The following is a 16,121-nucleotide window of genomic DNA, read 5'->3' as shown; positions in this document are numbered from 1 at the left end:
TGTGCGTAAGTACAACTTATTAAAGCTCCATGTTTGAATTTGTGTAACTAACTGCGGATAAACATAATCAAATAGAGTATAAACATCTCATTTTAAAATTATAAAAAAATTAAAATATAATTATGATAATTATTGAGTTCTAACAAAATCATTATCTTTATAAAAAATTATTGTTACGTTAAAAATAAATTATTTCATTTTGATCTAAATTAAAGTATAATAAAAAAATTAAATTAAAGAAATTATACAAAAAAAACGAAAACTTTTAAATAGTTAATTTGATATTAATATCGATATACTTTTCATATTTTTATGATATCTTGAAATTTATTTTTATTCAAAAGTAAGAAGATTATCTTTCTCAAAACCACATAAATCATATTATATCAACAGAGACAAAAAATAAAACGATACAATAAAATGAAGATGTATCTCGTAGCATTGCGCGAATACCCTTCAAGTATATATATATATATATATATATATATATATATATATGGGTTGGTTCAAATATTAACCAAGATTTTTGTGTTAACTTTGTTAACCAAACTCAACCAATCATATTTCATCTTTTCTTTAGGTTCACATATAACTCATATATTAATGACAAGGGTAATTAAATAATTTGTCATTAAGTAACTCCCAAAGCATTAATTGGGAGTTACAAATCTAAAAATTTCAATAATTCATGATTATGTAATATTGATATTTTTTTATGTGTGTTCATATTTTGTAATTTCGATTTATTCTATCCATGATGATATTGATTTTGTAATTGTTAAAGAATTTCCGATTGTAAAGATTTCGATATCATCCGAGTAATATGGATAAACCAATTGGAAAACAGATCGACAACAATGAGAATGAAAAGGTTAAAATCGTCTACGACTACAATCGGAATTCGAATTCATATGTAATTGTTAAAGAATTGTTCACAAGTGTTCATATTGTGTTCATATGTACACTAGCTGCATATCTCAACATTGACTTGCTCCTGAATGTGTTCATAATGAATGAACTATTGTTCACAAACTGTTCATATTGTGTTCATACCTGTTTTTTTATTTATTTACTTTCGTGTAACAACTATTCTTGTTGTATTCATAAATGTTATACAATCTAAGTTCATATATATGTCAATTTTTGTTCGTATTTGACAAAATGGTTCGTATATATATATATATATATATATATATGTGTGTGTGTGTGTGTGTGTGTGTATGTGTGTGTGTGTGTGTTCATATGGTTCTTACATTAACAAAAATAAATTAATAAAAATAATGAGATTTTTTGATTTTGTAACTCTCAATTAATGATATGGGAGTTACATAAAAAATAAAATTACCTAAATACCATTTTCTCCTTTGTTCACATATGTTCTTTGAAATTGTAAATTCAAAAAATTATTTTTTTTATCATGATTAATCACAACCCTTTATTGTAAGAATCAATGGCCAAGATTAGTTAACAAAGTTAACACAAAAATCTTGGTTAGTATTTGAACCAAGCTCTCTCTCTCTCTCTCTCTCTCTATATATATATATATATATATATATAACCCAAAAGTAACTATACAAAAGTGAAGTCGTCTATAAAGTTATCCTCCAAAGTCCACTCCTAGTCTCTCAACTTGGATAATCCCATATCCTCTCTCTAGAACCTGCCACAAAAAACAAACATGGCTGAGTAATAACTCAATGAACAGATCAAAACCTACATTTTTTTTACTTATAAGAACCTTTCATCAAAGATGCTACAACCGTTCGAAAATATCAAATTTTGATCATTTGTTAACAATAATTTAGATTGTATCTTAAATTTTGACTTTGACAAGGTCAAAATTAAGCTTATAACCATCAAGAAAGTCAAAGGTATTTGCATGTGCATATGATGTCAAATGCCAAGACAAAGATCTTTTTGATTACCTTTCAGTTTAATTAATTATATTTTCCATTTTGTATAAATTATCCCTTTTTGTTTTAAATATTCTAAAAATATTTTTTATTTTTTAATAAATAAATTATATTTATTTTCTTTAATATAATAACAATTTGATCAAATGAAGATCAGTATTAATATAAAAAAATACCAGATATAAAATTATCTGCTAAAAACCAAATATCTCATTCAAAATTAAAATACAGTTTACAGTTGTTTGATTTGATTTCAGTTTTTTTAATAATAACCAGTAACAACATCTCCAATAAGTATGTTATATTTTTATTTTATTTTCTTTAAAATCTGAAGATTTCTCTTTTTACTTTTATTTTTATTTATTTTAGAGAAAAGTTTAATATAAATGTTGAAACAATTTTTTTTTTAAATTTTCAAAATTTTAAAATAACATAACTGTTGAAGATGTTTCAGTATTATAATATTCAAATTTCAATATTATGGATTATGCTAAATATCTATTAATCACTTGAAAACATAATATTTTTTTTATTAACCTGGATATCCAACCTGTTATGCGAGCTAACTAATTCCAGGACGACCACCTGCTTTGCAGATTGTCCGAAGTCACCGTATTTGAACCTTCGTGGCCACATGGGGGTTTTTATTCCTCCTTGGAGTTGAACCTGGGACTTCCTGATACTTTTGATCTTTGGAGTAAAGTTCAAACCAACCAGATACCATTTTTTTATTATTATTTTAATTTTTTAATTATTCATGATTGTGCATGATCACTTTTTTTAATTTAATGAGAAGTACAACTTCAATGCACAAAAGACAATTGAATCCAAACTCTGATTCACCAAATTTCTATGGAGATTCGTTCCATTTTTTTATAAAAAGTTAAAATTACATGAAAAAGTAACGTATTTTAATTTGATTTTTATTTTGGGTAACGTATTTTTAAAACTTTCATTTTATTATCTAAGTTGTAAAGTTTTAAACATTTAAGTATATGGGTGACCGGTTGAAGTATTAATCAATTATCATGCTGATGTGGTATCCAACTTAGTATTATTTGCTGACGTGGTTAGTGACATAGATTTTTTTTAATCTAAAGTTATTTTTTTTAATCTAAAATTAGTCTTCAACCGGATATTCAGATACTTAAATTATTTAAAACTTACATCTTAAGTATCAAAATGGAAGTTTTAAGAATACGTTACTCAAAATAGGAATAAAGTTAAAGTACGTTACTTTTTTATAAAACAGAAGTAAAAATCGATTATAATTTTTATTTGTATATAAAACTTGTTTAATTTTTAACAAAATTTTAGAAAAATATTTACAATATATATATATATATATATATATATATATATATATATGGTCGGGTTCACGTGAGACCAGCTTGTTTTCGTGAGACCCGTGAGACCACAGTTTTACACGTAAACTTCACAGCAAAAACACTGTGAAGGTTAAAAAAAGTCACCTTCACAACATTTTGCTGTGAAGTTTCAAGTGTAAAAAGTTGGTCTCACGAGTCTCACAAAAACACACTGGTATCACATGATCCCAAGTATATATATATATATATATATATATATATATATATATATATATATATCTTATTTTATACTATGTTTTGGAATAAGGGGTTGTTTACCTCTTAATAGTTCCATTAAACCGCAGCCTCTGAATTTTTAAGAGGTGAATCTCGTTTTGCAAAAAAAAAACCTTACCTCTTAATAGTTCCAAAACCTTCTGAATGATTTTGTATCATGAGCCTCCCTTAACCATTAACCGCCTTAATTTCGTTGTAAACAATTACCAAACAATTATATTTTATTTTACACTGTATCATGAGAGTCTCTTAATCATTCTAACCACTTAATCATTTTGCACCAAACCATTCAGCAACTTGCAAACAGCCCCTAATATACATCTATTGCAAAAGGTAAGTAATGGAACCGTGGAATTAACAAAACGAGAACAAATACAACTTTCATTGCTTAACGTACAAGTTAATACAGCATCGCTACCCGAAGACATTTACCAAATATACATCTAGTACCACAACCTTAAAATATCAAACTTCATCAAAATCATCATCAGAATCATCGTCATAACGCAGTCCATCATCGTAATCACCATCACCGTCGCTCCCCTCGACTCCCGAAATCTCGTCAAGTGTGTCCTGCGAATTCCAATCAGGTGGGAACGTTTTCTGAAGCGCTTCCGTAATATCTCCACCACCCCTTTCAATCTTGCGCAAACACCGTGCCCAGTGAACCGCAGTTCCCATATCGACCGTCAATCCCGACTCCACCATTTCCGCACAGATACGGTGAACACCCGAGTAAATGTAGTCTTCGGCAACCGAAGCTCGTGACAGCAATGACGTCATCAGACAATGATACACGGCTCGGTCCGGTTTCAATCCGGCCGACTTCATATCTTCAAAGCATCGTAAAGCCTTCTCGGGAAGCGAAGCACGCGCCCAGCCGTGAATTAACGTGGTGTATGTTTTCACATTCGGCTTCAATCCTGCTGATTCCATCTCTTTGATGGTTTTCGCTGCTCGCTGCACTCAAAATGCGAAACTAAGTCTCGTTGATGGTCCACAATACATGTAACATCGCTAATCATACCAAATATTGTCCACGTTGTCCACACACCAGGACCATGGTTTTAAAACGCGTCTTATAGAGGAGGTATCCAGTCCTTTATAAGGCAACCTTAGTTCCCCTCCCCAACCGACGTGGGATCTTACAATCCATCCCTCCCCCCGGATCCTGACGTCCTCGCTGGCACACCGGTCCGGACCTGCCTCTGATACCATCTAAAACATATCAGGCTAACCGTACCAGATATCGTGCGCATTGTCTACACACCTGGACAGACGCGTTTTGAAACTAAGTCCAGGTGTGTGGACAAAGCGGAGAATATTTGGTACGGTTAGCCTTGGATGTTACACAATACACAAAACAAAAAGAGGGATAATGACGAAGAAGACGTACAAGCATATCTCCCGCTTTGCAACAAGCATTCACCAAAGATGTGTAGGTACGGATGTCGGGTTGAACCCCTTCTTGCTTCATTTGTTGCATTAGATCAGCGGCTTCCCAAACATCACCCCTTCGAGCCCATCTACAAAAGAAACGAAGATTAGTTAAGAGTAAAAGGTAGGATAATCACGGAGAGGCCATTTTCTTGACTCGAACTGTGATTAAGTCCTGTATGGATAAAGTTGTCTGTGTGGATTAATCTGTCTATATAGATTGGGAAGGTTGTTTTTTCATAGATGGGATGAGCGTGTTTTTAATTGGGAGGGGCAGGTTTGGAAAAAAATTTGGCTTTCTGCATAAAGCTCCCACCTAGAAGTTTACTGAATAGCGACCACCAAACAGTCATATATAGCTGACCGAATAAGCAGTCTCATTAAGCTCATTAAGCTGCTAACAAGTGGTTGGTTTTCTATTAAGTCATGTATGGATAAAGTTGTTTGTGTGGATTAATGTCTGTATAGATTAAGAAGGCTTTTGTTTGGGAGAGTTTTGTCATAGATGGAAGGAGAGTGTTTTTTAATTGGAAGGAGCTGGTTTTAAAAATACTTGGCTTTTTGCATAAAGCTCTCCCCTAGAAGCTTACTAAATAAGTCACTTTCAATATCATCAACCCACTACGAAAAAGTCACGTATAGTTGACCGAATAAGCTGTGAGTCCCATTAAGCTCATTAAGCTGCTAACAAACAAGCCTTAAATAAAGTGTGATAATTAGTCAATATAATATACTCCATAAATTGTAAAAGAAGGCTGAATCAAATACATACCCGTCTATAAGTATGTTGTAAACAAACGTATTTCTCGGAATTTTCCGGGCATGCATTTCTTTGGTCACTGCTAACGCGCTTTGCATCCTCCCGGCTTTACAACATGCCTTGAGCAGCGCCTCGTATATGAACACGTCAAGATCTAATCCCTCGTTTTTAACTTTGGAGAAGTACTCGAATGCTTTTCCGGTATCACCCAATGATGCATAACCGTGCATGATTGTGGTGTACGTGTGCTCGTTTGGGCTAACACCCGCCAGCAACATTTCATCTAATATTTTTACAGCCCTTTCCATCTGTGAAAAATAGAAACTTTATCAATTTACAAGGCTACCAATGAGGTGCATTTGGTACACAGATGAGACAAGACGAGACAGACGAGAGTGAGGCAAACTGGTGAAAGAATTGTGAAAGGTTTTAAAGTTTTAAACTGACATGGGCAGTTAAGTAATTTACCAATCTAGTCTTTTCCTGATTTTTGTTCGGGAAATTGACAGAAATTGTCAATCCATCCAATTGAATTCACTTTGTAGCCACTTCTTAAAGCAAATTCTCAAATTATACTAACTAAAATACATAAAAAATACATTACTATTTCTACAAATTATATCATTATAATCGTCTCGTCAATACCTTCAAAATGAGCTCAATATTGAATATTTTTAGATTTTATTAAATATCACAAATACGTATGAATTATTTTTAATACTTACACTTTATACCTTTATAGTTACAAATTAAATTGCTAATTATAAGAGTTAGGGCATAAAGTGTAATTAAATAACCATATTTATGCAAATGGTTATGCATTTGTGTAAATCCTATTTTTTTAATTCGAAAAAGGTGGTTTACGCAGATGCGTAATCCATTCACGTAAATTGTGGATTTGTGGCTATTTTGGGAATTTGCTTCAAAAAGCGGCTCTAAAATGAATTCAATTGGATGGATTGGCTATTTCCGTCAATTTCCCTTTTTGTTCCACCTATTTTCGGTGGGACAAAAAAACACCCGGTCATATTGCCCGAATGTGGGGACACCAAGTTTTTGTTTTGTGTTGTCTTGTGTCCCAAACGCACAAGAAAGTGAGTACCCATTTTCACATTTTACAAGTTCAAAAACTCGGACTAATTCAACTTCTTAAGCGTAAACATACCTGGCGTTTCTCGACTAGACCAAGAATTAGAGCGTTGAAAGTGTGGACAGTCGGGATGCATCCACTCATTCTCATCATATTAAACACTTCAAGAGCTCTTCTAGCTTCTCCAGCTCTTGCATAACCATGAATGATGGGCATAAACGTTCGTGAAGTCGGCTTATGTCTCGCTCTTTGCATTTCCTCGACCATACGAATTGCACGATCCCTGTTTCCCATCCCACAAAATGCCCGAATAATGTTATTATAAAGCACAACATCGGGCTTTAAACCATCTTTCACCACATCTTCGAATATTGCAAATGCATTAGCCCAATCTTTCAACTTTATAAACCCGTTAATTAACATTGAATATGTCTTCATGTTATGCTTTATGCCATCGGATTTCATCGTTTCGCTCACCTCCAATGCTTTCGAAACTTTTCCCATCTGAAGAAAATCATAAGTCACCTTATAAGAATAGTTTAGCTACATGAGTCGTAAATACGGCTAGCCAGCTTTTCAAAACTTTATCTTATCTGACTTTCTCTCTTTGTCACACTTTTCATAAGTCGGGGATCTTTACAGAAACGACTCTACTCTTTCGGTAGAGGTCAGATCTACATTAGAGATGCACAAAAAAGTCCAAGCCCGGCCTGAAAAATCCCGGGTCTAGTGAGCCTGAATCACAGTCAATATCAGATCAGGCCGAAATTTTGGGGGAGGCCCGAGCCAGGCCTTTTTTTCGCTCACTGAAAACGGGCTTGGAAGGCCCGGGCCCCGGGCTGAAAAAGAGTGGGCTTTGTGCATCTCTAGTTTGCGTACATAGCCCTCCCAGACCCCACCTTCGAGTGGAATATACTGGGCCTGTTTGGTTTGGTTTTTAGTCGTCAATATGCTAGCAAGCCTACAAAGGCAAAAAGAACACGATATCATAGACACACGGGATTTGAAGTTACCTTGGTGTAAAGATTAATAAGACATCCATAAGTGATTACTGATGGTGTAAAGCCGCATTCCTATGACAAATTCGAACGTTAGCGTATTGGAAGAGATAAAAAGGATTCAAGTGGAAACATTGAACGATTAGTATGATATTTAATCACATGACAGTTGATATCCATATATATATATGGTCAGGTTAAGGGGAAAATTTGGAAAACATGGGAACACCCTAATAATCATTCATCTATAAGGTATGCACACGTGAATAAAAGTAGTTTGTCTAGTTGTATGCACATATGCATAAAATGCACAAGTGCATAGAAACCAGGAAATGTTTTCAGTTGCTTTTATGCACATGTGCATGCCATACAAATGAATAGTTATTAAGGTGTTCCTCAGTTTTCCATTTTTTGTGGTTTTCCATTCAAATAGAGTCTCTCCCTCTCTCTCTCTCTCTCTGTGTGTCTGTGTGTCTGTGTATATATATATATATATATAAGTATATGAATATAGATAGAATGAGATGTTGGCAATTTGGCATAGGTCCTGATGGTGTCTCCTCCCATGGCCCACATTTGTAAATTACATCTTTACAACATGCTTTCCAAGTAACTCCATCTACGATGGACAAGTTTCTACCCAAAGGGATGAAAAAAATCTCAAAGTAATCAAAGAATATATATCTGCTTAAATAACATGTTTTATAAGCCCTACTTCAACATAAAAGAAACTGTAAAAAGAAAACTTTACCTTAAGCCTCTTAAATACCACGAGACATTTATCTTCGTTCTTAATCATTGTATAACCATCCATCATCGTGTGGTAAATATCCATCGTAGCATCAATGCCCTCTTCCTCCATCTCCCTCACCAAGGCTTCGGCACGCTCCATGTTGAAGGTTTGGCTGTATTTTCGGTGTTAAAAAGAGTAATGCCATGAAAATCATAGTAGTATCACGTTGACCTATCAAGTTAGAAGATATACAAAAGATTTTACAACAATTTGAAAAAGGGTGATCAACTTGTCATCTTTTTTGAATAGGGCAAAATGCATCAAAATGCAATAAAGATTGGTTTACTTCCTATTTATCGTAACGAAATTTTTCTCTCATTCAATGTAACAAAGTTTCAAGATTTCCTATTTTGTACCCATTTGACCGGTAACCTCCTGATCTTGTAACATTCAATGACGTGGATGCCCGTTTACGAAAGGTTTACAACAAGTTTAGGAAGGAGTTACGACGAAGTGGACAATGAACTTGACACCCAAATCATCAAATGTCAAGAGTTTAGTAGGTCATCGGTATAAATGGGTACAGAATAGGAACTTTTGAAACTTTGTTACATTAAATAGGAAATTTTGTACACGAAAGAAAATTGTTACACTAAATAGGAACTATGGCAGACTTTGTTGTATTTTACCCTTTCGAGTACTATAGTGATTGACATTTTTTGACCCAACTAGCCCAACAGTGCAAATAAGGCAACAAGCACTAGTAAATTACTAAATTACTCCTAGGCCAACCCCTTGAGGTTATCAACTTGTCGTCTAAAGAGCCAAAAAGAACAAGATTATGTAGTTCTCGTAGTTTCTAAGACTCGTCCAAGCGTATAAGAAAGTATTTTTCACTCAAAAATATACACAAAAAGAAATACTTACCAATGAGCATAAATTATGTTTCCGTATATAATGGCATTTAGAGTTGTTTGTGTCTCTTTGGCCTCCTTGAACCACTTATCTGCAGCACTTCCAAAGGGAAAAATTGGAACAATAAACTTATGCACAATTGAAAAAATTGAGCATATTGAAAATTCATGCAACCATCGACTGTTTACTCCACATAATATATGCATCTATGTGTATGTATGTGTCAGTTTGTGTATATACATATATATAGAGGGAATATAGAAGGAGGAGTTTCAGAGGAAACCCCCAAAAAAAGAAAAATTTAGGAACACCTTGGTAACCTATTCATTTGGACGGTATGCACATGTGCGTACAAGTAATTGAAGTTGTTTCTTGGTTTTAATGCACATGTGCATACCGAACAAATTGCTTACAGATTACTTGTATGCACATGTGCATATGTCCGGATGAACGATTACCAGGGTGTTCCTCAGTTTTTCATTTTTTTGCGGTTTTTCCATGAACCGGACCATATGTGTGTGTGAGAGAGAGAGAGAGAGAGAGACTGTGTGTGTGTGTGTGTGTTTTACTTACTTTACATCACCAACTTTAGCAAATCCTCCCACAAGAATACTGTATGTCACCAAACTCATTTCAATCCCCTCGTCTTTCATTTTCCTTACACAAGAAAGTGCCTCCTCCATATCTCTACCTACTGCATAAGCGTGAATTAGGCTGCATAAAATAAGTTATTTTAATGCTGGAAAATGGACAAAAAGAAACGATAAGCAAAACCTAAAATCCAACTAGTAATAGCTTCTTCTTTGGTAAGTGGATAGTTTTATCCTCCAATAGCAAGTTTACAAAAGCTTTAAATAGTCGATACAATACTCCATGCACGGCCAACTGAAATTCATATTTACAACCTTCATTTAAAATATGTATATATATATGTATTATTTGTAATGTGTTATTTTTTCAAAGAAAGAGAAACACGCAACATTGAGTCCCCACCATCGGTGGCAACTAGTGAAATGCAACTTCCCAAAAAGAAATCAAAGAGGAAAATTTTGAGGTCAATATAGCAGGGACAACCATTAGCGGTAGCTTGACTAGTCAGCCTCTGGGTTTGCCCCCATAGCGATTCAAGTCAATTCGAGCCCCCTCATGGCCACTAGAGATTTACCCGGTTGTTAACTTCTGGGGCCCATGGGATTAGTCGAGGTGGGCGTAAGCTGGCCCAGACACCCAAGGTTATCATATATGTTATATATATATATATATATATGTGTGTGTGTGTGTGTGTGTGTAATAGTAGGGTTTGTTACCTAGTAAATACATGTGAGCTTGGCTCAATTCCCCTGGCCCGCATGCTCTCAAAAGTTTCTCGTGCACGATGCATGTCCCCTCGCCTTGCATAATAGTTAACCATAAGTCCAAACTCTTTCCTGGAAGGCTACAACAGTTGACTTTTAGAAAAAGACTTGAGTTTATGAAGTGCAGAAAGAAGGTTCTTGGTGTTCACTTCATCATTCTGACAATTAAACATGCTTTTAGGCAAGTAATCAAAACACACACACCAATTTAGATACATGCACACACGCACATTCGTATATATAGGAGCAGGTTCTGTTAGGAACCTAAAATTGATTAGGAACCGGGGGATAGCCACAAGGCAACATGTGGCATATTCATTAGGAATATGGATGTGTTATTCATCATGAACAAGACCTCCATATTCATCATGAACGTGTGATTCATAATGAATAACACCTCCGGAGTCATGAATGTGATATTCATGATGAATTTATCCTGAAGAGAGACACGTGACGCTATGTGGGTGGTTCCTAGGTTCCTAATCAATTTTGGGTTCCTAACGAAACTTCCCTCTATATATAGAGAGAGAGGGAGGTTCACTTAGGATCCTTAAATATTTTAGAGGGAGGATCAAATGAGAACGTGGTCAAAAACTCAAAATAAGAAAACACGAAAAATGGCCAAAACTCGTGATTTTGCACTAAAATCACAAGCGATTACGGAACACAGTCAATTGCAAGGGATGAATGGGTGACTTGGCACGTGACCTTATGTCGCAGCCAAAGTCGCATGAATTACATGTGACTTTACATGTGATTCTAGAGTAAAATCACATGTAATTTGGCCTTTCTCGTGTTCTCTTATTTGGTAACTTTCTCTCTCTCTCTCTCTCTCTCTCTCTATATATATATATATATACACACACACACACATGGGAGTTTATGCAATAATGCTACACATATTATGACTTCATAAAGAGTGAAAACTGTATCAGAATCCAATATGCATCTCTAACGGTAAATCATGAGAGCCATATCAATATCTAAGGGTCGGTTGTGCTAAAAACTAGACTCACAGTGTGTAGAAGATGGAATCTAAATATCATATATCACATAAATATACATATATATGGGTCGATGGAGGATCATGCGAGAAGTCATTCAATTTGCAAGAATTGCGAGAAGGGTCATATCCATGTGATTATAGAGTAAAATCACATGTGATTATATGTAATTTTCCCCTTCTTGTTTTGAAACTGCCTCTATATGGGTAATTACACCCAAAAAAATGGAAGCAAACAATCAACATATCCAACTAAAGCTAACAATTAAAATCTCTTTGGCATTCATGTTATGTTTCTTGTTATTAACAAAACCAATATAACTACCTTCTTGATCCTTTGAAAAGCTCCCACAACTGCCTGCCAATTCTCTGGTTGAGTTTCCAGCACCTTCTTAAGCTCTCTTCGTGAACCCTCCCTCTCTTCTTCCCATTTCGACTTATAATCTACACTCTCATCCCCTTCAATCCACCTAGCCCTCTCCACAGACTTCTCCTTCCTTCTCCTCCCATCATCAAACTTCACAGTTAACACCCTCCCATGAAACTCCATACCATCAAACTCCACTGCCTTCATTGCCGACTTTTCAGCCGTTGAACCACCATATATTACAAACCCAAATCCCATGTTTCTTTCTGTATCATTGTAACCCTTTATCAATATCACATTCTTTATTGGTCCAAATTGCCTAAAGAATTCAGTAAGTTCGTTCTTCTTTATCCACAGTGGAAGATTCCCCACAAAGATTTTCCCCTTTTCTCTGTACTCACTTCGCTTGGATCCGAAATCACCTGACCTATCCAAATTACTATTCTCAAATTCATTCAAATCAGTTTCGGATAGGGAAGAATCCGGTGGTGGTGGTGGTGGTGGTGGTGGTGGGGGAGAAAGTTTGCTGGTTAACCAGAGCTTTTCTGTTAGGGTCTGTGAGTTATTATCAATTGGGTTTCTTTTAGGGGTGGGATTGAGGAGGGTTTGAAGGGGATTTGTGATGTGGGTTTTTGGTTTTGGAGGGTGAGGATTGATGGGGGAATTGGCGATTGGTTTGAAGGGTTTGTTATTAGTGGGACGGCGGATGGAGGAGGAGGAAGAGGTGGTGCTGGGGTTCTCGGAGTCGTGGCAGCAAGTGGTGATGGAGTAGAACGGAAGAGTGGTGGCGGAAATGGAGTATGGTTTGCCGGAAAATGTAGAACAATAGTGTGGGGTGGATGAAGCAAGGGAAAAGTTATCCATGATAAATGGAAATGGTGATGGAGCGTGTAGTGAATCAGACGGCGGAGGATGGTGGAGAAATTACGACCTGTAGCGGTTGTTCCGGCGAAAAAGAGTAGCAAGGTCCGTTTCCATGGTGTTGATGACTATGGGCTTATCTTCTTACCGAACAACTTATCTGCAACCACCGGTGGCAGAAGGGTGGGGCGGGTTCCAAACCCATAAAATGGGTTGGGTTTTTAGTTGGGGGTTATCAATTTAGGGTTTGTAAAAACCCAACCGGATATGAAAATCAAGTCACGGTTTTTTTACTTCGGATTTTGGATTGTTTTGTTTCCATTTGATCGGGTTCGGGGTTAGTTATAATGCAAAATATATATATATATATATATATATATATATATATATATTCAATCAATTTAAAATACTGATAAATCGATATTATGCTTAAAATGAAAAGTAAAAACACTGATTAGGATTTTTAGAATTTTTAAAAGATAATTAAATAAATAAATATATTCATAGGGGGTGTTTGGGATTGCTTATTTTAAGTGTTTTTTGACTTATTTCAGTCTGGCACCGGTGGTAAGCTAAATGCTAGTGTTTGAATAAGAAAAAATAAAACTGCTTATACCGGTGCCAAACCGATAATAAGTAGTTTTTGTTAAGTTATTCCTTTTTGGCTTATGAAAAACTGTTTATTATCAGTTTACCATTTGAACTCTATTTTATTAATGTTTGTTAATTATTAATCTTATTGATATAAATTTTTGTCAATAATATTATTATAAATGATGAAAAACAAATTTTTACATGTTAAAAATTAATTAAGTTAATAAGCAATCTCAAACACTCCCGTAAGTCAATAGTATGGAAGATTGATTTTTTTGGTCATTTTACATATATAAGCAAAATTTGTCAAACACTAAAAAATAACTTATCGGCTTATTGCTTTTTGGTACCGCTATAAGCTAATCCAAACACTTTTTACAAAACTCCGGTTTAATAACACATAAGTTAATAAGCACTTTTACAACAAAACATAAGTTGTTTTAAAGCATAGTAAAATATAGGGTCATGTACCGATGAGAAATGTAAGAAGATATCTCCACTCTTGTATGCACATTATGATGAGATGCACCGAATCAATTCTCATATCAAGCGATATTTATGGGTGGGTTTGATAAATTCCCATATCAAGCGATATTCATGGGTGGGTTTGAGAAATTCCCGTATCAAACGATATTCATAGGTGGTTTTGAGATTAAAAGTGATCAAAGCCAAGGTCATATCCCTTCTTATGCTTCTCACTTTAACTATTTTTTCACACGATTCTTCGTCTTAAAATACATATGTATATGTATTTCGAGTTTTTCAGACGGATCAGGTGGCTAAAAATCAAAACCGTCCGAGTCCAATTCCCCCCCCCCCCCCAAAAGTCGGTTTTTAGGGTTTTCGGACCATTCGTGTTTTGCACATCCTTATTTATCATCTCAAATGGCAACACCGCCAAAAAAGTACATTGTACCCCTCTTATTGTTTTTTTCTCACAATATATAGTTAAGAAAAAACAACAAATCAAACACTTCGTAAGGCAATTTTCTTACGGTTACTGACAAATCTAACACATCCAGTAAAGAAGTTGGTTGGTCTGCGCTGTTTATTTATTATTAGAACATACATTTCTTCACTTATAATTAGCTATTTTTTTTATATCTCAATCTTGAGCCTTTTATTATCGTATTTCCCATTTATTATTTTATGGAGCTACAGTTATGGTTTACCTGTATCAAAACAATGGAAGGCTTACTTAATCTTTTAGACGGGCTGTTAATGTTGTGACGTATGCTACAGCAGAAGCGAAGCTTGGAAAATAAGAGCTTGAAACGTAGAGACCAGGGGATATGATGCCTTGATGATCTGTAAATAAAAATATATAGAAGAAAGGCATAATGACCAAAACACCCTTACGTGACTAGCATGTTAGGTACTTAACGGAAGAAAACTACTGGGCGTTAGGGTTGGGTTCGGAATATGTAACGAAATGCAAATCAAAGAATGTCGGGTGTAATTTCAAAAGTCGAGTGACGTAAAACCCTCTGAATGATTTTGTATCATGAGTCTTCCTTAACCATTCAATGCATTAATTTCGTTGTAAATAATTACCAAACAATTATATTATATTTTATACTATGTCATGAGAGTCTCTTAATCATTTTGTACCAAATCATTCAACATCTGCCGAACAACCCCTAAGAAGGGATTTGGACCACTGATCATTCTTAGGGGATGTTTGGGATTATTTATTTAAAACAACTTATGTTTTTTTTGTAAAAGTGCTTATTAACTTACGTGGCATCAAATCGGAGTCAAATAAAACATGGTTAAAATTGTAAATTGATAATAAACAGTTTTTCATAAGTTATGAAGAATTAACTTATCAAAAACAGCTTATTACCGGTTTGACACCGGTATAAATAGTTTTTTTCTTATCCAAACACCAGAAAACAGCTTATCACCAGTGTCAGACTAAAATAAGTTAAAAAACAACTTTTATAAGCAATCTCAAACACCCCCTTAATCTCAAAACAACCCACAAATTGCACTTTAGAAAAACCTGACTTGTTGTAACTCATTGGTGCTGATCTAATGTTTATCTTCAATTATGATTAATCCAATGTTGATGATTCTTTCTTACCATTCTTACCATAATTTTTATTCTCATATGAACCCAACCTTTTAAAAATACGACCTCAAAAACCAGTTTTTAATTAAATCTATAACTCTCACTAATTACCAAAAAAACCTACTTTTGTAAAGGTAATCAAATTTAAGAGTAAATTATGTTTTTAGTCCTTATGGTATGTTAAAAATTCCAGATTTTGTCCTTATGGTTTGGAAATTTCGATTTTAATCCTTATAGTTTGTAATTCATTTCTATTTTCGTCCTTAAGGCTAAAACACTACTTTTAAGTATGAAAGATTAAAATAGAATTGAATTGTAAACCGTAGGGATGAAAAAACATAAATTTTAAATCATAAAAAAAATAAATAATGAATTATAAACCATAAAGATGAAAATCATAATTTCAAAAAATAGAAA

At 34.5% G+C, this 16,121-nt stretch overlaps 1 protein-coding gene across 1 annotated transcript; it reads right to left on the bottom strand.

Annotated features, from left to right (window-relative positions):
* Positions 1–3,877: 3,877 nt before the first annotated feature.
* Positions 3,878–13,177, bottom strand: LOC112510335 (pentatricopeptide repeat-containing protein At5g04810, chloroplastic). Its single transcript, XM_025115729.1, has 10 exons — positions 12,134–13,177; positions 10,758–10,885; positions 10,024–10,164; positions 9,463–9,549; positions 8,554–8,707; positions 7,818–7,877; positions 6,880–7,308; positions 5,727–6,022; positions 4,914–5,043; positions 3,878–4,477 (listed from the first exon to the last, which is right to left on the bottom strand). The coding sequence occupies exons 1-10, from the start codon at positions 13,037–13,039 to the stop codon at positions 3,983–3,985; spliced, it is 2,826 nt and encodes a 941-aa protein (XP_024971497.1). The 5' UTR covers positions 13,040–13,177; the 3' UTR covers positions 3,878–3,982.
* Positions 13,178–16,121: the final 2,944 nt, after the last annotated feature.

The sequence above is a fragment of the Cynara cardunculus genome, assembly GCF_001531365.2.
Source record: "Cynara cardunculus var. scolymus isolate 2C chromosome LG 3, CcrdV1, whole genome shotgun sequence".
NCBI lineage: Eukaryota > Viridiplantae > Streptophyta > Magnoliopsida > Asterales > Asteraceae > Cynara > Cynara cardunculus.
The sequence above is the reverse complement of the archived record's forward strand: the minus strand, read 5'-3'. Positions and strand labels throughout refer to the sequence as shown.

What these genes read in the sequence shown, in the direction of transcription:
- LOC112510335 (XM_025115729.1), bottom strand. Translation starts at nt 13,039, where the DNA reads ATGGATAACTTTTCCCTTGCTTCATCCACCCCACACTATTGTTCTACA. An exon ending in CTTTTCAAAGGATCAAGAAG is followed by an intron (nt 10,886 to 12,133) that starts GTAGTTATATTG and finishes CAACTGTTGTAG; the next exon opens with CCTTCCAGGAAAGAGTTTGG. An exon ending in TGGTATTTAAGAGGCTTAAG is followed by an intron (nt 7,878 to 8,553) that starts GTAAAGTTTTCT and finishes AATTTGTCATAG; the next exon opens with GAATGCGGCTTTACACCATC.